This window comes from Ceratotherium simum, chromosome 24 (genome assembly GCF_057802395.1).
Source record: "Ceratotherium simum simum isolate JZ-2026a chromosome 24, ASM5780239v1, whole genome shotgun sequence".
Taxonomy (NCBI): domain Eukaryota; kingdom Metazoa; phylum Chordata; class Mammalia; order Perissodactyla; family Rhinocerotidae; genus Ceratotherium; species Ceratotherium simum.
This window is the reverse complement of record NC_141923.1, coordinates 16,561,722-16,584,804: the sequence shown is the minus strand read 5'-3', so window position 1 is coordinate 16,584,804 and position 23,083 is coordinate 16,561,722. Positions and strand designations below refer to the sequence as shown.

The 23,083-nt window shown below is 43.9% G+C and overlaps 2 protein-coding genes across 6 annotated transcripts in view; one reads left to right on the top strand and one right to left on the bottom strand.

Moving 5' to 3' along the window:
• The window catches only part of PTPN21 (protein tyrosine phosphatase non-receptor type 21), an 81,206-nt gene extending 66,983 nt beyond the window's left edge, over positions 1-14,223 (bottom strand). The window contains exons 1-2 of one of the 2 annotated variants that reach the window (XM_087448084.1): positions 13,886-14,223; positions 9,636-10,015 (exon numbers count right to left, since the gene is read on the bottom strand). In XM_087448084.1, coding sequence (XP_087304210.1) covers positions 9,636-9,815 — 180 coding nt within the window. In that variant the 5' untranslated portion in view covers positions 9,816-10,015; positions 13,886-14,223. Of the gene's footprint in view, positions 1-9,635; positions 10,016-10,742; positions 10,845-13,885 lie in introns of those variants that run through there. The other variant, XM_087448085.1, reaches the window with a different exon arrangement.
• A 7,120-nt stretch (positions 14,224-21,343) lies between these two features.
• Positions 21,344-23,083, top strand: part of ZC3H14 (zinc finger CCCH-type containing 14) — a 42,401-nt gene continuing 40,661 nt past the window's right edge. For 3 of the 4 annotated variants that reach the window (XM_014784476.2, XM_014784474.2, XM_004426436.3), the window contains exons 1-2: positions 21,345-21,467; positions 21,955-21,997. In XM_014784476.2, coding sequence (XP_014639962.1) covers positions 21,432-21,467; positions 21,955-21,997 — 79 coding nt within the window. In that variant the 5' untranslated portion in view covers positions 21,345-21,431. Of the gene's footprint in view, positions 21,468-21,954; positions 21,998-23,083 lie in introns of all 4 variants that reach the window. The other variant, XM_014784477.2, reaches the window with a different exon arrangement.

Below are 23,083 nucleotides of genomic sequence, written 5' to 3'. Positions count from 1 at the left end.
TAGAAGGATGTGCAACTATGACATACAACTATCTACTGGGGCTTTGGGGGTAAAAAAAGGAGGAGGATTGGCAATAGATGTTAGCTCAGAGCCGGTTTTCCTCAGCAAAAAGAGGAGGATTAGCATGGATGTTAGCTCAGGGCCGATCTTCCTCACAAAAAAAATAATAAAAAATAAAAATAAAAAATAAAATAAATTATTAGAAAATACCAACACTTGGATTGCTTTTCTTCAGGAAAATGGCAATGGCTCAACGGAAAAGAAGTGTGTTGCTGAGGGAAGGGGCTAACGCTGGTGCTGGAAGACCTGACCTCTAGCTGGGGCCCGTCATTGACTAGCCGCACCAGCCGGGCACCGGGAGTACTGTAGTGCGCAGTGAAGTCTGCATTCTAGTGGTGGGTGACAGGTATGATACAAATCATAAGGCATAATTTTAGACATACTCTTCATGATTAAACATGCTTCATTTTTCTTTATCATACTGTAACAGAGAATTTATGTGTTCTTTTCCTTAAATCACCAAACATAAATATAACTTCAGAATAGGTGCCTGTAATAAAAATACAGACAAGTCATCTATATACTTGTCTAAATATTATCTATAAGCACAGAATATTGGTGAATGAGAATTAAGGTTATTTTCTAGATAATTCACACCAAATTCTGGGAGGAAGAGAAAGGACGTTAAAGCGAATATCTTAATTTTCAGTGGTGTAGCTCTGAACTTAATTGGCTGACTTGATGAGTCATTTTTCTCCTATCTATTTTTTCTCAGTAAATTATTCCAACGAACGAACAAATTTACATGATGAAAAAGAAAATGGGAATGGCTAAAGAAAAATAACTCACACTAAAAAACAGTTGCCAGTTAAGTGTCCTGCATCAGGACCTCCCCTTGGTCTGTACACTGCCCATCTTTGGTCCACTCCATCACTGAGATGGTGGGAAGAGGAGAGAAGTCAATTACACTCGGGGTTAAATTAAACACATGTAAAGCATCTAGTACAGTGCCTGGGTCAGTACCCAATAAACAGCTATCATTCTTACCATCACATGCAACCACATCACATATGAAAGAAACAAAACCCAGAGAAGTTAAGTTGGCTTCCTTAGGTCACACACATAGTGTGCAGGGATTTGAAACCAAGTTCATCTGGCACCAAAACTCTACCTTGTTGCCTACCAAACCCTGCTTTGCCAACTGCAGTTGAATTTAATGGGATCAAGTCCAATCTGCTGAAAATTCAGTTGACGTCAAAATTAACTTGTCAAGTCAAAGTCTGAGCTGTCTAAATAATTGTATCATGACTGAGCAAAGACAAGTTGTTTTTATATTCACAAAGAAAATGAGCCGCTGCCACCCAGCATGAGATAATTGTACATTTTCTTAGCCTGCTCAGTGAAAACATGTTCAAAATAACACAATTACTCTGTCCTATTTATAAATCTAAATACTACACACCTTTTAGTCATCTCATTTGGGTAATCTAGTATAGAAAGTGGCACAAACCCTTGATAGAAAAGTTATTTCTACCACATGCTGCTAATTCTCATATAGGATTTATAACATGCATAGTTTCCTTTAGTGAAATTAGCAAGAATTTAAATTGCCTCTGGATATCCTGCCAGTTCATTAAAAGATCAAGGAAATCTAAGTGATGTTTATTTATGAACGAACCGCTTGAAGAACCAAATAGGAAAATATTTGCTAAACCAACATACTGTTAAGAAAGTGATATGAGCAAAGTCCTTGTTAATAGAAAAGAAAATGCCACGTTCAGGTAGGGTGTGCATCTGACAAGAATGAAGAAGAGGGCTCAACAACTGGCCAGGGAATTTGGTTAACGCATAAAGTCATCCAGTCATTCACTGAAGAACTGTCACAAGCCTACTGCCTAGGTGGGCACAAAAGTGCTGTCTGATAGGGAAGACAGACATGGATCTGCCATCAGAGGTGCAATGAAGAAATTCCCACATACAACCTCCTCCCTTTCCTCCTTGAAAGGAGCTTTTTCCCTAACAGTACAATTGTCCCAGGGAGGAAATAAATACCCCAAATGGCCTTTCCTGAGATGCAAAGATAAAGGCCATTTGAAAAGGCATTTGTGGGGGCAGGGGAGTAAGGCATTTGTGGGGGCAGGAGGGTGGGTATACTTCAGAAGCAAATTATTTTCTTCAAAATAAGAAGGTCTTCAATTGTTCACAAATTCTATCCATTCCAGCACCTTCATTCTGGAGAAAGATCTTCTTAAGTGAAGGGAAGAGGCAAGACTGCCCCATCCAAGGGGCTACTAGGCCCACAGCCTGAGCTCATGGATGGATTGGGAGGAGGGGGTATCCATGAACCACCTGAAATTATATGCAAAATTTTGCATCTTCATCAGATTCTCAGAGGGGTCCATGACCCCTATAACTTGAAAAGTCAAAGTTCAAGCAGAAGTCTGACAGATAAAAACTTAAATTCTGGCTCTTTTGCTTATTAGCTGTGTGATCACCCAGATTAGCTGAGCAAATCACCCAACTTTTCAGAATTTCGGTTTCCCCATTTTAAAATGGAAAAGATGATCTCCAACTGCTTGTGAGGATTAAATGAGATAAGGCATGCTAAGCTTCCAGCATAATAATGTTCACCCACCCATAAGGAGGACAGCAGAAAGCCATTAAAGCTTCCAGTATTACAGGGAATGTAATCTGAAACCATACACGAAGGGCAATGACAGAACTTTCAAAAGAGCCCCCAAAACACCATCAGTTCCCCACGTCCACCATTTTGTAACTCAACTCACAAATGTCTCCATCTGAGTAAATTCATGCTTAATTCCTTATGGTCATGAGACCACGCTATTGTGGGACAGTGTTACTGAGAGAGATTCAACCACATTTCTGGTGTCTCCTAGGTGAAAATTCCAATACTAGAAGAAAAGCATCTCAGACTACTAGCCCCTAAATTTATTAGAAATAAGCTTTAAGTAAACAAGTTTCCAAATTCTGTAATAACTTGTGTGATGATATATTATTTATTTTAAAATGCAGAATATCTCAATGTTTGTATGTATAATTCCTCTAATTATTTATATGAATAGTTCTTAATTATCTAGACCAAACGAGGAAAGTCAAAGAAAATCGAAAAATCCTTGCTCATATATAACCGGTCTTGGACTTTGGAAAGCTTTCTTTATCTAGGGAGAGAGCCCAATCTAAGATTTACATTTGCTTCAGATGGTCCAATAGATCTAGCTAAAAATATTTACTGATCCTTGTCTATACCTCAATCTTACTGTTTTAGAACATATATACCTGAATGAAGACTCAGCCCAAAAGGTTAAAAAGTTTATGGATGTTATACTTTTACTTACACATATTTCAGCTATTTTTAGAGTCCAAATGAAAACAGCTAGTACAGAAGGAAATGGGCATGAAATTCTTGAGGTCTACTCAGATAACAGTCAAGATAAGGTCAGTGGATATTTGGAATACCTAAGACACTAATTTAAAATAAAACGCTCTGATGGCCAAGAACACTTTCTAAAGCTGTGCTTGAGAGTAATGGTTTGCATTATATGCTTGATTCCTTCTATTCCAACAAACCTCTTGGCCAAAAACTTTCCCCATCAGCCAGAAAACACCATGAGAAGAATCTGTTCAAAGTTCAGCAAAGAAGTCAACACTCCCTTGACATAGCAATCTTACCTCAGGGAGTCGCTAAAGTTAGATCATTTTCTAAGCGTTTAAGAAGAAGCCCTGAAGTGAAAAAGAAATAAAAGTCCAAAGAAAAACGTGCGTTTATACCTGTGTTCAAAGCTTTGTAAACTCTCTCCAGGAAATAAAATCACATAGCAAACAAAAGTTGACTTAACTGAACTGCTGTCCACACTTACCAATCTTAATTCAAATCAAGAACCTTAATCTTTAAACTAAGTAGACATTTATTCAGCAACCATGTACTGTAAGGTGCAAGGCACTGCTCCAGACACTGGTGATACAAACAGAGAACACCAGTCCTACTCTGATGGAGCTTACATTTATTCTAAAGAACAAAAGCTTGACATGTGTGTAATGCACTTCAAATACGATTTAAGATACATTGTCTGAAGATTTATGATAAACCACAGAGTAACCAAATATCCAAAGCCTATCAAAATAATTTTCTTTTTTTTTTTTTTTGCTGAGGAAGATTCACCCTAAGCTAACATCCACTGCCAATCTTTCTCTTTTTGTATGTGAGCCGCCACCACAGCATGGCCACTGACAGACGAGTGGTGTAGGTCTGTGCCCAGTAACGGAACCCAGGCTGTTGAAGCAGTGCACACCGAACTTACCCATTAGGCCACGAGGGCTGGCCCCAAATAATTTTAAAATAAGAAGCCACAGTAAGAACTTCTAAACTTTACTAGACTTTTTACCTTATTCAAGAAGACGTTTTGAAGGTAATTTTAGGCGGTGGGTCAGTATTTAACTGAACTTCAAAATTGCAGCTATGTATACGTATGTAAGAGTAAGGATTCCCCCTCCCCACACACAAACACACACACCACTCAGAAACAGCTGAAAGAAAATCACCCTGTGAGATTTATGTTATAAAACTAACACATAATCTATCACAGCAAAAATATGAAAAAATTATCTTCAAAAGGCTTTCAGGGTTTTATAACTTCCTTGTTTCCTAACTGAAGATTTAAAAACTTCAAAAAAAAAAAAAAATTAAAAACTTCAAAAAAAAAAAACTCCAACCATATGTAAATTTAAGCTAAATAAGGACATTAAGATAAAGGAAGGCAGCAGAAACAGGAAATAATAGTTTGTAATGAATCTAATTAAAATCCATGACAGCATGATAAAGATGTGATCATCAAATGCTATAACAGATTTAAAAAGAATTCTTGAGGGCCAGCCTGGTACCACAAGCGGTTAAGTGCGCGCGCTCCGCTGCGATGGCCCGGGGTTTGCCAGCTTGGATCCCGGGCATGCACTGACGCACTGCTTGGCAAGCCATGCTGTGGTGGCGTCCCATATAAAGTGGAGTAAGATGGGCACGGATGTTAGCCCAGGGCCAGTCTTCCTCAGCAAAAAAAAAAAAAAAAAAAAAAGAGGAGGATTGGCAGATGTTAGCACAGGGCTGATCTCCTCACAAATAAATAAATTAATTAATTAATTATATTAAATTTGGGGGGGGGAAGAATTCTTGAGAAAGACATACCCTAAAGAAAAAATACAAATCTTAATCCAAAATTTCATAATTTTTTTTTTTTAAATCTTGGGGGTTAGGTTGAGGGCAAGAGGTTAAAAAAAAAGCTAATAGAGAAATAAAAACCTACTGAAGCTCTGGGTCTAGGGCAATGAGGCAGTGACACTGGACAAATTAATTTCAGCTGGCATGGAAATAGAGGTTCAAATATGACTGCTAAATTACAATGGTATATTATAATTTTAACAATTTAGTAACTAACGTAAGAAGTGTGAGTGCCAGTGGCTGCTGTATTTGTTTGTGCTATAAGAACAGTTTATAAACAAGCATGTATCCTTTCAGTAAAAAGAAAAAACAAAGATATTTACAAAAATAAGAAAAGTTCATTTGAAGAGGTCAGTCATCACAACATGGAAATGGAAGTCACGAATAACAATAAAAACAATGATGATGAAGAATAACACTTAACTGAGAGTTTCCTAAATACCAGGTCCTCTGCTAAATGTTTTACATTTAACATTGAATCCTCACAACCACCATCAAACAGATATTCTTATAATCCCCAATTTACAGATGAAAAACCAGCAGACTTGAGAAATTAATTTTTCCAAGGTCACACAACTGATAAGTGGCAGCACCGAGATCCAAAACTCAGTGTTTCTGACCCAACTGGCAAATGTCTTAACCACTCTGTTAAACAGCCCTCTCAAGAGGCAAACAGAGGCAGTGTCCACCCTACCACCGGCCAGAAAAGGTTCCCAGACTCAAATGAACACGTCTGGTCCTGGAGACAGCACTGTTCCCCTTATGAAGATATGTATGGCTTTCAGGGCAACGTCCCTTCTCTGACTGCCTGCTCACCAAGCAAGTTATGGTTTGCTCTGGCTCCCACGTGGACCGCCTAGACAGAAATCATGGCCTGGCCAGAGGGCACACATTCTTGAGGCCCTTGGGATTCCATATCTCCTTGTAAATTACTAAACCTGCATCCTGGTTGTACATATCATTCTCAATGAGCTGGAGTAATGCAGATCTTACTCCCTGAGACATTAGGTTTAAGCCTGACTAGACTGTGTTGATTCTTCCAAGGTGACACTGCCACATGGGAGTGGTCGTGCCCAGCCGACAGACACACTCTCATCTCACTGGCTCCACCAAACCTCTATAACATATACTTTCAAAATTGGAAAGTCTTCTAAATCCCCTTACATTCTATAAAGACTTTCATAGCCTCTCTTGAAAAGTGTTGTGAAACTCTGAATGATATGCAAAGAATTTCAACAGCTCAGAGGCTGTTGCTATGATGAACAGCAATATTTTCCCACAGCGATTTTTTTTCCATTTTTAAAAGTCACTTTCCATCATTCAAATATGGTGAATTTAGAAAAAAGTTAACAATCTAAGTTAACTAAATTGGATATAAGTATATTAACCTTCTTATTATTAGTTTTTTTAATGTATTATAAAATATCTCAGACATTCAAAAGACTATGAAGATTAACAAAACAAACATCACATACCCACACATTCAGCTTAAGATATAAAATACTACCGATATAGCTGAAGCCCCCAGTATAGCATTATAATAATATTATTGAGTAGATCTTATAATTGTCATTATAGAAGTGAAGTGGTATTCAATCAAGCAAGAAAAGTAAAGATTTTTCCCCCCCAATTTAAATTTGGGCAGTAGCAAAGCTTATCAGCCAAATGTACATGCAATGATAATTCTGAGTTTGCTAGATCGGAGAATAGAGTAAGATAACAACATGCCAATACCTCTTGGTATGAATCTCATAAGAAATGTATAGACACAAACCAAGAACAGGTGTTGCCCTGACTCAGATTATTTCTGAACAGTCACTGGGTAAGATTAGGCCTGAGGTTTGAGTCATCTGTTTACATACTACAGAGAAGAGCTTCTGGAGCTTTGAAAAGTCTGCTATACAAACTTTCTAACCATGACTGTTATTAAATGTTGGAAATAGTGGGATAGCCTGTCCCGGGGCAAGACATTTTCTAGGGATCATGCCTGTTCCCTCTGAGAGCACTCCACCCCTCTGTTAAAAAACAGTCTCATTATACACCCACAGCTGTATGAAGCTGCTTGTGCCTGAGTCTGATAACTCAAACCAGAGATGGCAACTTCTCTGGACTTCCTGATGAACAGAGAAGAAAAGCAATGCCTATGGCTTCATTTAACCTGTATTTGAGCACATTCCATGCTTGGTACTTTGGGTACGAAAATAAATTAACTACAGTGCCTCAAGAAGTCAACTCTGTAGGAGTTGTAGGCAGACCTGGTGCAAGAGGAAGATATTTACGGGAAAAAGAAACCAAAATACGAAAAAAGGAAAAATGGGTGAAGGAAGCAAAAAAGATGGAATAAATTCAAGCAAGCAGGACCAGTCACTCAGGCAGGCTCTCCTGGTTTACTTTCTCCTTCTTGGGCTGCTCAATCCTCTATTCAACCCTGAGGGGTCTGCTACGTCTTCTTTTTCTCCCCTGGACAGCCTCATACCCTCTCCCACCTTTGATTAACTGACCTAGGCTGATGATTCTCAAATCTCTCCCTTCAGCCTGGGTCTCTCACTTGAGCTCCAGACCTGCATATGCCTCTGTCTGCTCAACATCTCCAACTGGCACCTCAAACTCAGTATTTCTAGAACTGAACTCACCACACACCTCTTCTTATCGCCCTTAAACCTGCTTTTCATGTTTCATCTCTCAGTTATAGTCCCCACCATTTACTGGAAATCTGAGTATCACCCTAGACCCCTGACTAGCCTTTCCCCAACACTTGGTAGGCAGGTCCTGAGTGTCTCCAGATTCCACCCACTTCTCTCCATCCTCATCCAAATCCAGGTGATCACCATCTGCAGCAGAACTACTCCTTTCTAATCATTCTCCAGAGGGCTCACTTCTTTGCAAAAGCAATCATACCACACCCCTGGTTAAAAACCCTTCACTAACTTCCCTAGTACTTTCCGGATAAGCCCAGACCCTTAACAAAAACCCCCGCATTATGTGGCCCCTGCTCTCAGCCTTTCCTCTCCCCACTTCAGGCTCCAGATAGAGAGTAGAGCTGGCCTCACATCTTTGGCCTTCATGCAGTTCCTCCGCTAGAACAGTCTTTTCCAGCCCCGCCCACCATAGGACTGCCCCGCCCCACCCTTCAGGTCCCAGCTCAGACATCACTTGCCCTGGGAAGGTTTCCCCTTTCCTGCCCCTCCCTATTGAGTACAGCACCCCTCTACGTCCCCTCTCATAGCACAAGTCATGCCTGTTTTCTTATTGGTATCAACACAAGGGTGAGCTCCTAGTACACATGTGCTTGGCACTTAATAGGTCTTCAGTACTGAATGATCAAATGATTAGAGGGCACAGTTTATTCCTGACTTTTTATGAACTACAACATCAGTGGGATTTCCAGTTAGGAAGATAACGTGGGCATTTAAGTGGAATAACCAGTTTGTCCATCTTTCTCTTACCCAAAATCAGGCAGCCAAAGGCTGGAAGAGTCTTAGGTTTAATTAGAGCCCTTTTCTTCACAGCCCTTACACAGCATTTTAAATTTAAGACATTATGTGGATACTTGAGGACTCCACAACTTCCTACTGACTAGAATGGGGGTTTTCCAAGGCAAACCTATGATTACTATAACAGACTAGTTATTAGAGCTATGGTTTTACATGCGCATTAAATCACACAACCACTCTGAGGGTTAGGCACCCCTCTTCTCCCCATAGTTCAGATGATGGAACTGGAGCTCAGAGAAGTCACATAACTCGCCCAAAGTTAAACAACTTGGTGAAGAAACCAGAATTCAAACTCAGGCAATATGTCTCTACAATCTTGGCTTGGCCTATGCAAAACAGTCAATGACTGTGGAATGAATGAATGAAGTCAGTAAACTGTACTAGATCAGGATGACCCACTGGGGATTATATTAGAAAAAGGGAACTCGGGGCCACCCAGTGGCGCAGCGGTTAAGTGCTGGCGCTCCGCTTTGGCGGCCCAGGGTTCGCAGGTTCGGATCCCACGTGCGCACCAACGCACCACTTGTCAAGCCACGTTATGGGGGCATCCCATATAAAGTAGAAGAAGATGGGCACGGATGTTAGCCCAGGGCCAGTCCTCCTCGGCAAAAAAAAAGAAAAATGGAACTTGGATAATCCAAAAGCCATTCCTATTTGATTCTGGAATACTTTTTGTGGGAATATATAACCATTTTCAAAACTCAGGCGTTGTGAATTCTCTTATGGAGCACACCCAAGACCTCTTGTTCTGTATCTCTTCCTTCCTCATGGGGACAGGGGCTGCAGGCTCGACTTAGATAGCATGGCCAGAGACCTACTTGGAGAACACAACAGGCAGCATGCATTCAAGTGGCTGGGCAGTAAGGAGTGAAGCCAGGCCAGAGACGCCTGCAGGCTTTTTTGCGGCTTACCTCCCGCAGCTCGAGTCTTTGGGCCACGGCCTCCAGGCTCTCCTGGCCAGTGCTCTCCACAGACAGGGTGAACTCCACAAACTCGTTATTGAGCAGCTGGATCCGGGCCACCAAGCAGCTCTTGCTGGACACCGTGTAGCGCCGGGTGCGTTTTAGTTTCAATCCAAAAGGCAGTGGCATCTTCTCTCTCCAAGAGTGGAGGAGTCAAGAGGGAAAAGCACCGCCACCAATCCAGGGGTGGTGACAGAAAGCAGGAGAAAGCAATCCTCTCCTGACGGGAGGAATACCGTCCAGTCCGGCTGCTCACCCAGCAGCTGCTGCCGCCATTAAAAAGCAACGGAGTCTCCAAAGGCCAGGTGAAGGGAGCATCCACGCCAGGGCTGAGAAAAGAGGAACAGCGGTTACACAGGCAACAGCAACTCTGGACTTTGCTTTTAAAAATAAAAATCAATAAAGCTGTATCCAAAGAATAAGCTTTCCCTCTCCTCTGGAAAAAGGATCAACAGGATCTGGAAGGGAGTGGGGAAGTAGATCATCAGAGCTGTGTTAGGCCCTGGGTCAGCCTCCACCCCTTCCTCCTTCCTCCATCCTACAAATAGTGATAACAACCACCTGTAGCTATCTGCAGGCTTAAATGAGATAACGGCTGGCACTACCATCGCCCCAAATTGAGTAGCTGGCATTAGTGAGTGGTCTGCTTTCTATTTTAGAGAAAGTTTTGTTTTTTCACTGTTAACTCTTTTTGGCTCCCCAATACCACCCCAAATGCCAGAGTTCTTTAGTCCTTAAGTGAGATAACTGCCAAAACAGCTCCAAAAGAGCTCGGTCACATTCAAGCCTCGGTCCCATTAGGCAAATGAACCCTGAACCCAGATGGGAGGAATCATCCCCTCTCACATATGGCAGCTGTGGGGTTCACGCGAGGTGACGCGCTTAGCAAGCATTTGTAGAACCCTTTCTGGTTTATAAATATTTACGTCCCCAAATTGACTGATTTATCAACAAATCATAAAAGCCCCTACAAATGCTTGTTATCGGATTACCACCAGAGGCACAGAAGTTCTGAAAAGGAGGGTGGGGACGCCTAAAGGGGCGATGGGCCTTCACCTAGGCGGGGCCGCGGGACAGAAGAGGAGGCGGGCGAGGCCTCAAGCGCCATCCTGCGTTAACGAGAGGACGACCGGGCTCAGCAGCCCATGAAGCCGGGGGAACAGCGGAGGGCTCGGGCTCCGACTCCTCCCGCGCCGTCCCCCTGGAAGAGAAGGCGGCGTTGCCCGGCCAACGCGCACCTCGGAGACCCCGGAACCCTCCGCCCGCGGCCGCGTTTCCGGACGGACGCGCTAGGGCAGGACCGGCCCCGCTGCTCCCGGAGGGCACGTTTAAAGGACCCGGCTCGAGCCTCACAGGCGAAGGAGAGGTTTGGGCGGGGCCCGTTTAATTCCCGATGTGGCGCCTCGGGACCGTCAGCGTCCGCGGTTTACAACGTGTTTCAACACACCTGTTGATGGTAACTCCGGGGCTGAAGCAGTGGGGCGTGAGCGGCAGCGGGGGGATTTTTTTCCCTAAAGGAGTCGGCAGAATCCCGGGACGGCCCCCACCCTCCTCTGGGCAGAGGCTGCCCCCGAGCATGACTCGTCCAGCGGGGTTCGGCCGCGGCTGTTCCCCTGAACTTGGGCTGGGAACCGCGCGGGGGGCAGGGTCGGCCCCCAGCCCTCCCCTCCGGCAGACCCAGACCCCGGGCCGGGAGAGGAGGGGCGGAGCTGGGAATCGGTCCCCGATTCTTCATTCCCCGTCCTCTGCTCCTTTCCGCTTTCCTGACTGTCTCAGCCCGAGAGGTGATGGGCACTCAGGGCTCCGGGGGATGGCAGAGCTGGAGAACAGGGTTTAGCTGTTACACGAGGCTCTGCCACACTTAACATTTCGTAATTCCATTCCACAAAAGTGGATTGCGTCTCTGAGTACCAGGCAGTGGAGTGGGCATTGTGAGAAATCCAAGACGAACCCTAAGCCGTCGCTGCCCTTAAGGAGATTACAGGCATGCTATAATTACATCCAGGGCTGTATCTCTAATGACCCAACCACGGATTTCTCCGTCTGGTTGTTTTGTTTTGGTTTTGGGTTTTTTTTTTTTTTTGAGCTCTGATTACCCCCAGAGAGCCAGAAAAATAAAATAAAATTTAAAAGCAAGGAATCGAGGGAGAAAGCCAGAGGAAAAAAGAAAACTAGAACTACCTAAAACTGTTAACAGCATTTGCTGAGTGCCTTCTGTAGGTAAAAACACCATTCTAAGAGGAGAAATAGAAAATTTAAAAAAAAAAAATTTGCTCTCCACCTGCGGTTTTCACTGCTCTTTGCTATGGCAGGGTATAAACTAAATAGACAGTTGAGGCAAATTAAAAAAAAAATCAAGAAATGAGAACCTTAAATAATAAGTTTTTAACTAGAAAATTGCCTGATGAGCCATCAGTTTCTATAAATATAAAAAGATTACATATATATAACATATATACTAAATACCCTTTTATGAAATGAGGTGGTGGATTTCAATTTTATACACAAATTATGGTAATGAAACAGGACAGATTAAGGGGTGTAGGTGAAGAGACAAGATATTGCATACAGAGGCAAGATGAATGTTTGTATTGGGGGTGTTCAAATATGGTAGTGACAACAGATAGAACTATGCCTTGAAGGCAGTAGATACTACACTATATAACTTAATCATTAACTTAAGCTCTGATTAAGCAAATGCAGAGTAAAACTTTCAGTTGTCCCTGAGATTTGAAATGTTTTACAGCATCAGGGATAAAGAAAAGCCAGGTTTCTCTTTTATTTTGGTAGATATTATAATGTAACTGAAAAAGGTGAGGGTTGTGTATGTATCAGGTGCATTTTTTCCCCAAGATCTATCCATAAGAATAGCTTGCTGTTTGGTTATTTATATAAAACCTGTGTTAAAATAATGTTCTGTTTAGTAATTTACAAAATTATCAATGATATACACATCTTAATTTTCACTTATGTACAGTATTTGCTACCAAATGGTCATAAAGTTATGAATGTTTGAATAGAGGAGTAGAAATTTAAGATGCTTTTTGTGGGGGTCTATTTCAGGTGTAAAATAATATGAAATAATTTGAAAGGTAGTTGGGTCTGGAATTATAATTTATCTAACTACTAAAGTAAACAGATAATTCATAATTAGCTTTTGAAGGAAAAAACTAAGGTACTTTGTTTCTCTACAAAATCATTCTGTTATGTAATAAGAAAACAGATACATATTAAATTATTTTCAAGTTTTCAAAAGGCAGTCTGTTTGTGAATTCATTTTAATGTCTTCTCTTCACATCCCCTTTCAAAAGTTTCTCAAATACACTTTAATTCTGAATCCTGTAGTTTCCCCCTTGGTCCTCACCACATGTAATTTTGCCAATGATGCTTTAAAATAAAATAATCACTAAAAGAGAGTATGTGACATTTTTAGAGTAATATATAGATCTATAGTATTAAATCAAACGTATGTTTCTCATGGACAGAACATTTATACGTAAATACTCGAGAATAAAAAATCCTAGAAACAAAACAGACAACTATTTTCAGAGGAAAATGACTGTCATCCCAAACTCAAAAAAAAAAAAAATCTGTCAGCAACTATTACGCGTACAGCGGTTGTCACTTGGAGCACACGGAGTGTTTTGAATGTGTTTGCGAGCATACGTTATTATTATAAGGCTTTCTCAGCAAAAAAGAAAATAAGAGGAGCGTGCCGAGAGCGGCCAATCTAATCAGGATTTGCAGAAATCACAAGTCGGAATTTGCAGACCCAAGAATTCTTTTTTCCAGAGTAAACACTCTTTACTCCAAAGGCAAGTCATCACCAAACAGTCCTTCCCTACTCGCCTTCTCGCCAAAGTTATCTGGCAAATTTCGCACTTAATATTCCGAGAGGCACAAACATGCCTAAGACTTAAAATCCTGATCCAGAATTAAGCCACCACAATCAGCCGAAGATTTCAGAATAGAAGTTCAAACCCCCTTTAGAAATTACTCAAGTAGATAGATGAGAGAGAACCTGGAAAAGAAAGACTTTTCTCTTTGTTGCGCTTCTGCCAGCGCTCCGGTAGCCGGGACCCATCCTCCAGGGCTCCAGGGCTGGAGGACGCGCTCCGGGGTCCCGGCTCGCGGACACACCCCACCGCTCGCCCCGCGCGCCCGCCCTCCGCCCGCCGGCCGGGGCCCCGCGCCCTCACCTGCTCCCGCTCCCGCATCCTCGGGGCCGCGCGCCCGCTCAGCGGCCCGCCTCCCGGGGCCCCGCCGCGCGGCCGCCGCAGCCGCGCCCGCACTCCAGCCGGCGCCGCGGCGCGCTCATGGGGCTCGCATGCCTCACTTCCTGTCGCCCCAAACTCGGCCCGCACACCATTCCCTTGCGCAGGGTCCGGCGGCCGCCGCGGCGAGGGGAGCGGCCTGGAGGGGACCCTCGGGCGAGGGGCGCCGCACAAAGAACCCGGGCGGGGAGGACGCACGGACGGGCACGGGACGCGCGGCCGGAGCAACGGAGCGGCCGCGGCCGGGCGTCCCTCCTCCCGGGCCGGGCGGGCGGGCGGATCCGGGGAGGCGGCGGCGGCCCGTGACCTCAGAGAGTTGGAATGCGGGCGGCCGGGCGCGGGGGAGGCGCGGACAGCTGCGCCCGGCCGCCGGGGAGGGGGCGCGCCGCTTCTTTTTTTAATCATATGACCACTTATTTTAAGAGTTTCCAAATAAAGCAAGGCTTTTAATAAAAATGAGGGGAGGGGGATGTGATTTCGGTTCCAGGTAAAGGGTTTTATTCCTGTGCTGTTATTTGGTGGTCTGTAAAATGCTGTTATTGCTGGAGTTATTCGTTTACTCTCGGACGTTTCTGAAAACAATTCAAGTATTCTAGTTCTTCCTCTCATGCTTACATCTAAGGATATACCCCATAAAAAAGGGAAAACACTGATTAGTACTGGGTGGGAAAGTGCCTTTCCCCAAAAAGAGGTTGATATGCTTTAAATAACCTATTGGTCTCCAAAAGAGCTATATGCATATGAAATACAAAGTAGGGCTGTTAAAGATGGGGACTGCAGGGTGAAGTTGTCCGGGTTCAAATCGCAGCTCCAACACTTACTAGCTGGGTGACCTTGTGCAAGTTTCTTAACCTCTCCGTGCCTGGTTCCTCTCCTATAAAATGAGAATAATAATAATCACTATTCCTTCTCCTATAAAATGGGGATAATACTAATCACTATCCAGTAACTTATGTAAAATATATGTGAAGTGTTTCGTTTAGTTCTAGGCCCTATTAGCAATGTTTATTCTTACACGGTATTATTACACTGCATTTTTAGTATTACTGTATTGCAACACTTAAGCCAAGGAACAAAACTGTGTGACCCTAACACCATCACAATAGGGTGTTTGATCTTTACTTGGCATATGGTTTGAGTGATTGAAGTAGAGATGCCTTTATGATGTAAATTTTAATTTAAATGATTTTTTTAAATTCTGTTGTTTCTGGAAAGCTTTTTCATGTTACATTTCATTTAAATCTCATTTTTAGCTCAGAGCTGATCTTCCTCACAAAAAAATAAAATAAAAAAATAAATCTCATTTTCTTCAACGATTAAACAGGCACAGAGTACTTATTATGCACAATTCATGGTCCCTGCACACAAAGGACTTCTGGTCTAGTGGGTGATAAACACACCTACACACCACACACACACACAGTACAAACAGGGCCTAAGTGGGGAGCACCATCTTAGAGGTATAGGAGAACAAAGCCCGGCTAGACTCATGTTGGGTCAGGGAGCTAAAGGCAAATAAGATTATGTGTGTTACAAATGGAAAAAAAATGTATCAATTGTGGTCATAACGAATATTTCAAGTGGACACTATGAGGACGTCAATTTGTGTGCGAGGAAAGAAAAGAGACATGAAAATGAGTCATTTTCTGGTCTCGCAAGCTAGAAAAATTGAAAGTGTGTGTGCTTCTCCGTTTCTCATCTCCGGCCTGTCATCAAAACCTGATATTTCCTCCTTAAAAATGTCCCACAAATTCTTTCTTTCCTCTCTGTTCCCAGACACCCCCCACCCCCTTCTAATCCAAACTCTCATCATTTTACATCCGGATTATTGCAACAAGGGTGGTCTCCTGGCATCTGGTTTCTCAGTTCTCTCTTTCTTTCCATGCTAATACCAGGCTTACCTCTCCCTTGGGTTTATCACTCCCAATGGACCCCCAAGGCTAAGCTTTTCTGCCTGACCTTTAGGGCTTTCTAAACTGGCCTCAGGATCTCTGACCATCCTTATTTTTCTCTTCTCCCCAAATGTCCCCACCAAGCTGTTTCTCCTGGCCCAGAACACCTCCTGTCCCCCTTCCATTGGTTTAAGCCTTCCGTTTCTCTCCAAGCCTAAATTCAAGACTCTCTGCTTCCAAGACAACTTTTTAGCCACCCCATTCCTCAGGGATCTCCACACTTGGCAAGAACTTTAAAAACTGTTTCATGAAGGCTTCTTTTATATCTCCTAGAATTCCTAGGACACTACTGGGCAGAGAGTAGGCACTAAATAAAAACTTGTTAATTGAATCGGGAAAAAAATAAAAGAATTTTAAAAATAGAAAATGGTCATAAAACCCAAGCAATGTTAGATGACTGAGTTGAACTTCCTCCCTCACAGACCACAAGTGTCATTTGCTGACCAAGTTCTTAAGCTCTATTTTCCCTGGATCATGTTAATTTGACAGTAACGTCCTCATAACAAGCCACTTGAACAACCTCTTCACAGTGTTAGAAATGAAATTATTATTGGCTTATGTTTGTATGGAAGGAAATGAAGTAATTTCTATGGTTCAACCCCAAAAGATACAAAAAGGTATAAGTGAAAAGTCTTGAGCCAACACTGATGGCCTAGTGGTTAAAGTTTGGCGCTCTCACTGCTTCTGTGGCCCAGGTTTGTTTCTCCAGCGTGGAACCACATCACTTGTCAGTAGCCATGCTGTGGTGGCGGCTCACATAGGAGAACTAGAAGGACTTACTACTAGAATATACAACTATGTACTGGGGTTGGGGAGAACAAAAAAGTCTCCTTCCCACCCTGCCTGCTAGACACCCAACTCTCCTGCTGGGAGTAACCAATGTTACCATAATCCTATGTATCTGCCTAGAGATATTTTGTAGATAAATAAGAAATTACTTATCTGTATCTTTACCTCCTCTTGTTACCTAGAAAGTGGCATATTATACATACTTTTTCTTGAAGAATTTAGTAATTCTTACTCAAATAAATAAAAATCTAACAAAGAAAGTTCTACACTAAAAAGATGCTCAATAAAAGGGGAGGAAATTGTGGTTTTGGTGGTGCATTGACTAATATTTTCTTAGGAGTTAAGAAATTAATCTGCTTTGATAGCTTGATGAGTACCCACTATACCTCACTATATAATTTACCATCCTCTGCAAGAATCTAAATTGAATGAATGCCCCATCCCATAGAGATAATGATGCCTGGGCGAAGGGGTTAGTGGGAGCCAGAGCTGGAAGGGTGAAATCTCCTTTGGTCTCTGAATCCTCACTGTGTGCTCTGCCTACCACACTCAACATCACCTCAGGCGCAGCACTTTTCAGCTGCAAAAGAGTGAGAATTTAGGGGATAGATTCCCCTGGACATCAGAGAAATGATGATGTTGGCAATATATTGTTCAAATGGAGAAAACTGTATCAGCCTCAGTAGCAAAAGTGACTGCTGTGACTTTAATTCCCAACAATGAGGACTTTTGATCCAAAGGCGGACATACCATGTGATATTCATTATTGAAAAAACTTGTCCATTCATCCGACATTTATTGGAAGCCAGATGCTGCAAAGAGAAACGTAAATAAGATGTATGGACCTGTCCTCAAAGACACCCCGTGTGAGAAACAGGTGAATATATGACTCTAGTGGGCGAATATACCAATGGGTATACATTCTAAGTGGAGTGGTAATGCCTGATTTATCACTGTGATCAGCTTCTGGCTGAGTCTGGAAGGGCAAATAAAAGTTCACTAAGCATCGAAACAAAAGAGGAGGAAGGCATTCCAGGCAGAAGGAAACCACCCCCAAACCCCCACCCCTTCCCCACCACACACACACTTGGAAAGGATATGCGACATCTGGATTGCTGCCCTGAGAGGAAGCTGGAAATGCTAGGGGGCCAGTGTTAGAGAATTCAGGGCTCCATGGAGTTGGGGGAGTACTCAGGCCTGACTTTAAAACCAACACTTTTTAGCATCTCTCTTTGAAAGACAACCCAGAGCCCTCTTAGCCAGCACCGTGGTTTGTTGAAATCCAGTCCTCATTCAATCCCCTGGAGCAAAATATGCCATTCCTCCTGAACTGGAGAGCCCTTCCAGGCTGGAAAAGAGTTCTCATGGTCTGGTTTAGTCTTTTTCAAGCTGAACACCCCTAGTCCCTTTAGTGGTTTCTCTCAGGGCATCGTCCTGATCATCTTCCCCTGGATGCGATGTGGTTTGTGAAGCTGCATCTTGCAGGAAGCACCTGGAACACTGTCAGACCAATGAGCACCATCAGTTTAGTGGGGTTTCCCTCTCTGTGATCCAGACACTAACTCCTGAGATCTAAACATGTGAGTTCTCAAGCAGCCTGCAAGTCTCTTTTTCCGTAGTTTTAAATAGATTGTCCTGAAAGTTAACTCTTTCTTGAATATATTTTAATATATTTCCCTATTCTGAAAATATTTTAATGAAAACATTTTTTATTCTTTATAAAATATTCTTTCAATATTATCTAAATATGGACCAAGGATTTTGTACACTGTAATGGTAAAACATTTGTTTTCATTCTTAGTTCTGAAATGGTGGGTAGAGAAATAGAAATAATGTACCTGTCTTTTGGATTGTGAGTATGATGAACGCAGGGACTCAGTCTTGTTCATCTTTGTGCTCTGGCTCCCAGCACAGTATCTGGCTCAGGGTAGGCATTTAATTTTTAATCAGCAAACATAGTGCTGCTATAGAGCCAAGCACAGTTAGAAGTGCTTCCCCAATATTAACTTATTTCATTCTCATAATAATCCTATCAAAGAGAAGCTGGTATCATCCTTGTGTCAGAGATGAGGAAACTGAGGCCCAGAGGGGATAAACAACTTGCCTAAGGTCTCAGGGGGAGTAGCAGAGCTGCGATCCAAACCCAGAGAGACTGGCTCTGGCGTCCTTGTTCTCTGTCACTCTGCTCCGCTGCCTCTCATCAATGTTGAATGAGTGCATGATCATTGGATTTATCCACGAGGAATGCTTTTGTAATTTAGGTCACTAATTTATCTTATCCTACAAATATTTAATAAGTGCTTACTATGTGTCTAGCATCCTGAAGGAAATTTTGGAGAAATACAGACCTACGAGGAGTTTATAATTTTGTTAGAGAGGACAAACACACACACAGGCACACAAATGAAATGAACATTACAGAGAGCATATTGTGTCATACTAGTAGCTCCCACATAGATGCTATAGGAATTCAGAAGGAAAAAAGGATTATATGAGATGAGGGCCATATGGCAGACAGACCCTCAGTGGCCCCATGATTCTTGCCCCTGCTGTTTACACCCTATATAATCCCCTCTCCTTGAGTGGAGGCAGCACCTGTGACTTGCTTGTAGCTAATGAACATGGCAAAGATGAGGGATTTTGCAGATGTAATTAAGGCTGTAAATCAGTTGATTTTTGGGTCAGGCCCTGGGTGGCCCAGACTTAATGAAGTGAAAGCCCTTAAAAGAGGGACTGGACCTTACTTGAGCTGGGAGACTCTCTTCGAGGGCTTGATTAAGTGAGCAGCCACGTTGGAGAAGTCCATGGCAAGGAACTGTGGGTGACATCTATGACCCAAGGGGGCCTTCAGACAATAGCCAGGAAAAAGCTAGGGCCCTCACTCACAAAGCAGTAAGGAAATTAATTCTGCTAACAATCTAATTTTTTTTTATTTATTTATTTTTCCCCCCAAAGCCCCAGTAGATAGTTGTATGTCATAGCTGCACATCCTTTTAGTTGCTGTATGTGGGACGCGGCCTCAGCACGGCCGGGGAAGCGGTGCGTGGGTGCGCGCCTGGAATCCAAACCCGGGCCGCCAGCAGCGGAGTGCGCACACTTAACCGCTAAGCCACGGGGCTGGCCCTCTGCTAACAACCTAAATGAGCTTAAAGTGACTTCTGCCTCAGTCAAGCCTCCAGATGAGAACACAGCCTGCCTGACACCTTAGCTGCAGCCTTGTGAGACCCTGAGCAGAGGACCCAGATAAACTGTGCTCTGATTCCTGACCCACAGAAAGCACAAGATGATAACTGTGTGTGTTTTAAGCTGCTAAGTGTGTGGTCATTTGTTATGAAGCAATGGATAAATAATAAAGTCCACTTCAGGAATTTTAGTGGATATAGGGGAGAAGGGAGACTCCTCTCTATGCTTACTCTGATTCTAAGGGTTTGTGATCACAAACAGGGAGACTTAAGCTGCTATTGATAGAAATAGGGACATCAGGAGTAGAAACCAATCTGAATGGGAGAAGGGGGAAAGATGAAGACCAATTTTGATGTGCTGAATTTGGAGAAGACACAAATGCCTGTAGTTATTTGGAATTTGGGAGTGGGGTTTAGATGAGAACTCAGGGCTGATGGAAAATTTGTTTATTATCAGCATAGAGGTGAGAGTTGAAATCCTAAAAATATAAGAGTTCTCCAAAGAAGGGGGTTCAGAGAGAGAGAGCAGCAGGAGGATGAGGATTAGATCTCCAGAAAAGGCCACCAATGGGCCTGGGAGATGGAAGGCAGAACCAGGCCCAGGAGAACCAGGGTCGTTGTGGAGTCAAAGAAAGCTATGATGGGTTGGTTCTGTTGCACTGGATATTTCATTTTCCCTCCAAGTGTAATCATAATGTGACCGCTAGGAGGTAGTATCTATTTTACAGGTAGGAAAACTGAGGACTCAAGACTTTAAATACCTAGACCAATATCACAGTAACGGTAAGTGAAGGCTGGTTTCGAATTTGGATCTCACACTAAAGCGAGGGATCTTTTTTTTTTTTTAAGTTAGTGCTCTGTTTTATCCTCTACTTTCACTTTTTTTGTGTGTATGTGTGAGGGAGATCAGCCCTCGGCTAACATTTGTTGCCAATTTTCCTCTTTTTGCTTGAGGAAGACCGGCCCTGACCTAAGATCTGTGCCAATCTTTCCTGTATTTTGTATGTGGGTCACTGCCACAGCATGGCTTGATGAGTGGTGTAGGTCTGCGCCAGGGATCTGAACCAGTGAACCCTGCTGCCAATGCGGAGTGCTCCAAACTTAACCACTACACCACCAGGCCGGCCCCCAAAGCCAGGGATCTTCCCGCTGCACACTTAATTCGTCTGTATTTTCCAAAGGAGAGTAAAATGAATAAGCGCGGGCCAGGAAACGGAAGAATGAATTGCTCCCCAGGCACCGGGAGAAGCAGAGGGAAAGCTTGGCCATCCGCAAGCCCCAGCCCTCTTCGCCGCCAGCAGAGGTCGCCACAGCGCAGGCTCCGCGGGCCCAGGTGTGCGCAGGCGCAGGCACAGCGCAGGCGCGCTGGACTCGGCTCGCTCCGGAGCGCCAGGCCGGTGGGGGCGGGTCACGCAGAGCGCGCGGCCGTGAGCGGTGGTGGCGGAGGTGGCGGCAGTGGTGGAGGTGGCGGCAGTGGTGGCGGCGGCGGCCGGGCTGCGGGCAAGCGGAGCGACGCGCAGTGCTGAGCCCGCCGCCCACCGCGGAGCCATGGAGATCGGCACGGAGATCAGCCGCAAGATCCGGGTGAGGCCCGCGTCGGGCGGGGGCGGGAAACTGGGCCTGGGCGAGCAGGCGGGCGTGCGGTTGTCAGGAGTAACGGGGACGGTGGGCCCGGCCTGGACGCCGTGGCCTGGTCGCCGCCGGGCGCTCCTGACGGGCCGCGGGGCCGGCGGGTGGCGCCTCCTCGGCCAGGCCGACTTGGACTTCGGCCCAGACGCGGCCTCAGGGAGCGGGGCCGCGGCAGAGGGAGCCGCCGGGAAGCGGAAGGAGGCGTGGGGGGCCCGGCGGGAGCCACGCACAGCCGACGAGTGAGCCGCTCCCGGGGCGCCGCTGGAGGGGGCACCGCGGGGCTGGGGGAGGGGACTGCGGGGACGAGGAGGGGGACGAGGACGGGGACGAGGAGAGGGCCGGCGGCGCGCGCGCCCGCGAAGTTGCCCGTGTGCTGCAGAGTTGGTTTGTTTTCCAAGGGGCGCCTTTCTCACAACCTTTGTCTTTTTTTTTCCCCCTTCAGAGTGCCATTAAGGGGAAATTGCAAGAATTAGGAGCTTATGTGGGTAAGTTTTGTTGTTGTTGGTAACCTAATAGAATTGCTAATTTGAATTTTAGTAATGCATTTTTCCCATCGTACCTTTGACTTCGGAGAAACCCGTTCTATCTTCGAATCACATACTCCTCGGCTTTTCATTGAAAGTTCTGTATACTGCCTTGTGTTTTTTTGTTTTTATCGAACCCCTTTCTAATATGGTGTTTTGCAGTTGTTTAGCTTCCTCTCTTGAGGCTCTGTCGTATTTTCCTTAATGTGTGTCTGATTTTTCTTTACTGTCTTGTTGATCTTCATTTTTCAGAATTATTATGTTGGATATTAATGTTTGATACTTCCTGGTATTTCCCTCTGTCATGGTTCAGTGAGTTTTATTTTCAGATCTCCTTTTTTTTTTTTCTTTGTCCTTTCTCTCATACCTCATGACAGTAACGTTTCTTCTTTCCCTTTATTCTTTTATGATTTATAATTTGAGTGTTTACTCTGGGCCAGGCGCTGTGCTTAACCGTTGTATATGTGTTAGGTCAAGATAACCTCAGGGGAACACTGGAAGATAAGTGGTAATATCCCCGATTGTACAAGCAAGGAAACTGAGGCTTTGAGTGCTTTCTTGAGCAGGGTTTTGTAGGTTGAGACCCTGGGTCTGTTCCGCTCCAGAGCTGGTGCCTTCTATGAAAATAATAGCTACCACTTGTGACAGTAGTTCTCAAGGGTCTCTGAAGTCAAAACTGTTTTCCTGTTAATACTGACAGGCTGCTTGCTATGTTCACTGACATTTGGATTGTGCAAAGGCAGTCATGGGTAAAACTACTGGTACCATGGCCTGAACCAGACTGTGAGAAATCATCGTGTTCTTCACCACCACTCCACTTGCAAATAAAAAAAAAAGCCAGTTTCACTTAAGAATATAATTGATGAAGCATAAAAATATTTTTTAAAACCCTGGCCCTTGACTACATATTTTTGTTAACATAGTGTGAGGAAATAGGAAGTCCTCATAAAGTATTTCTGCCATATAGTGAAGCATGATGGGTTGTCTTAAGGAAAAGGATTTGTGTGATTGAGTCCTGATCTAGTACCTTTTTCATGGAACATCATT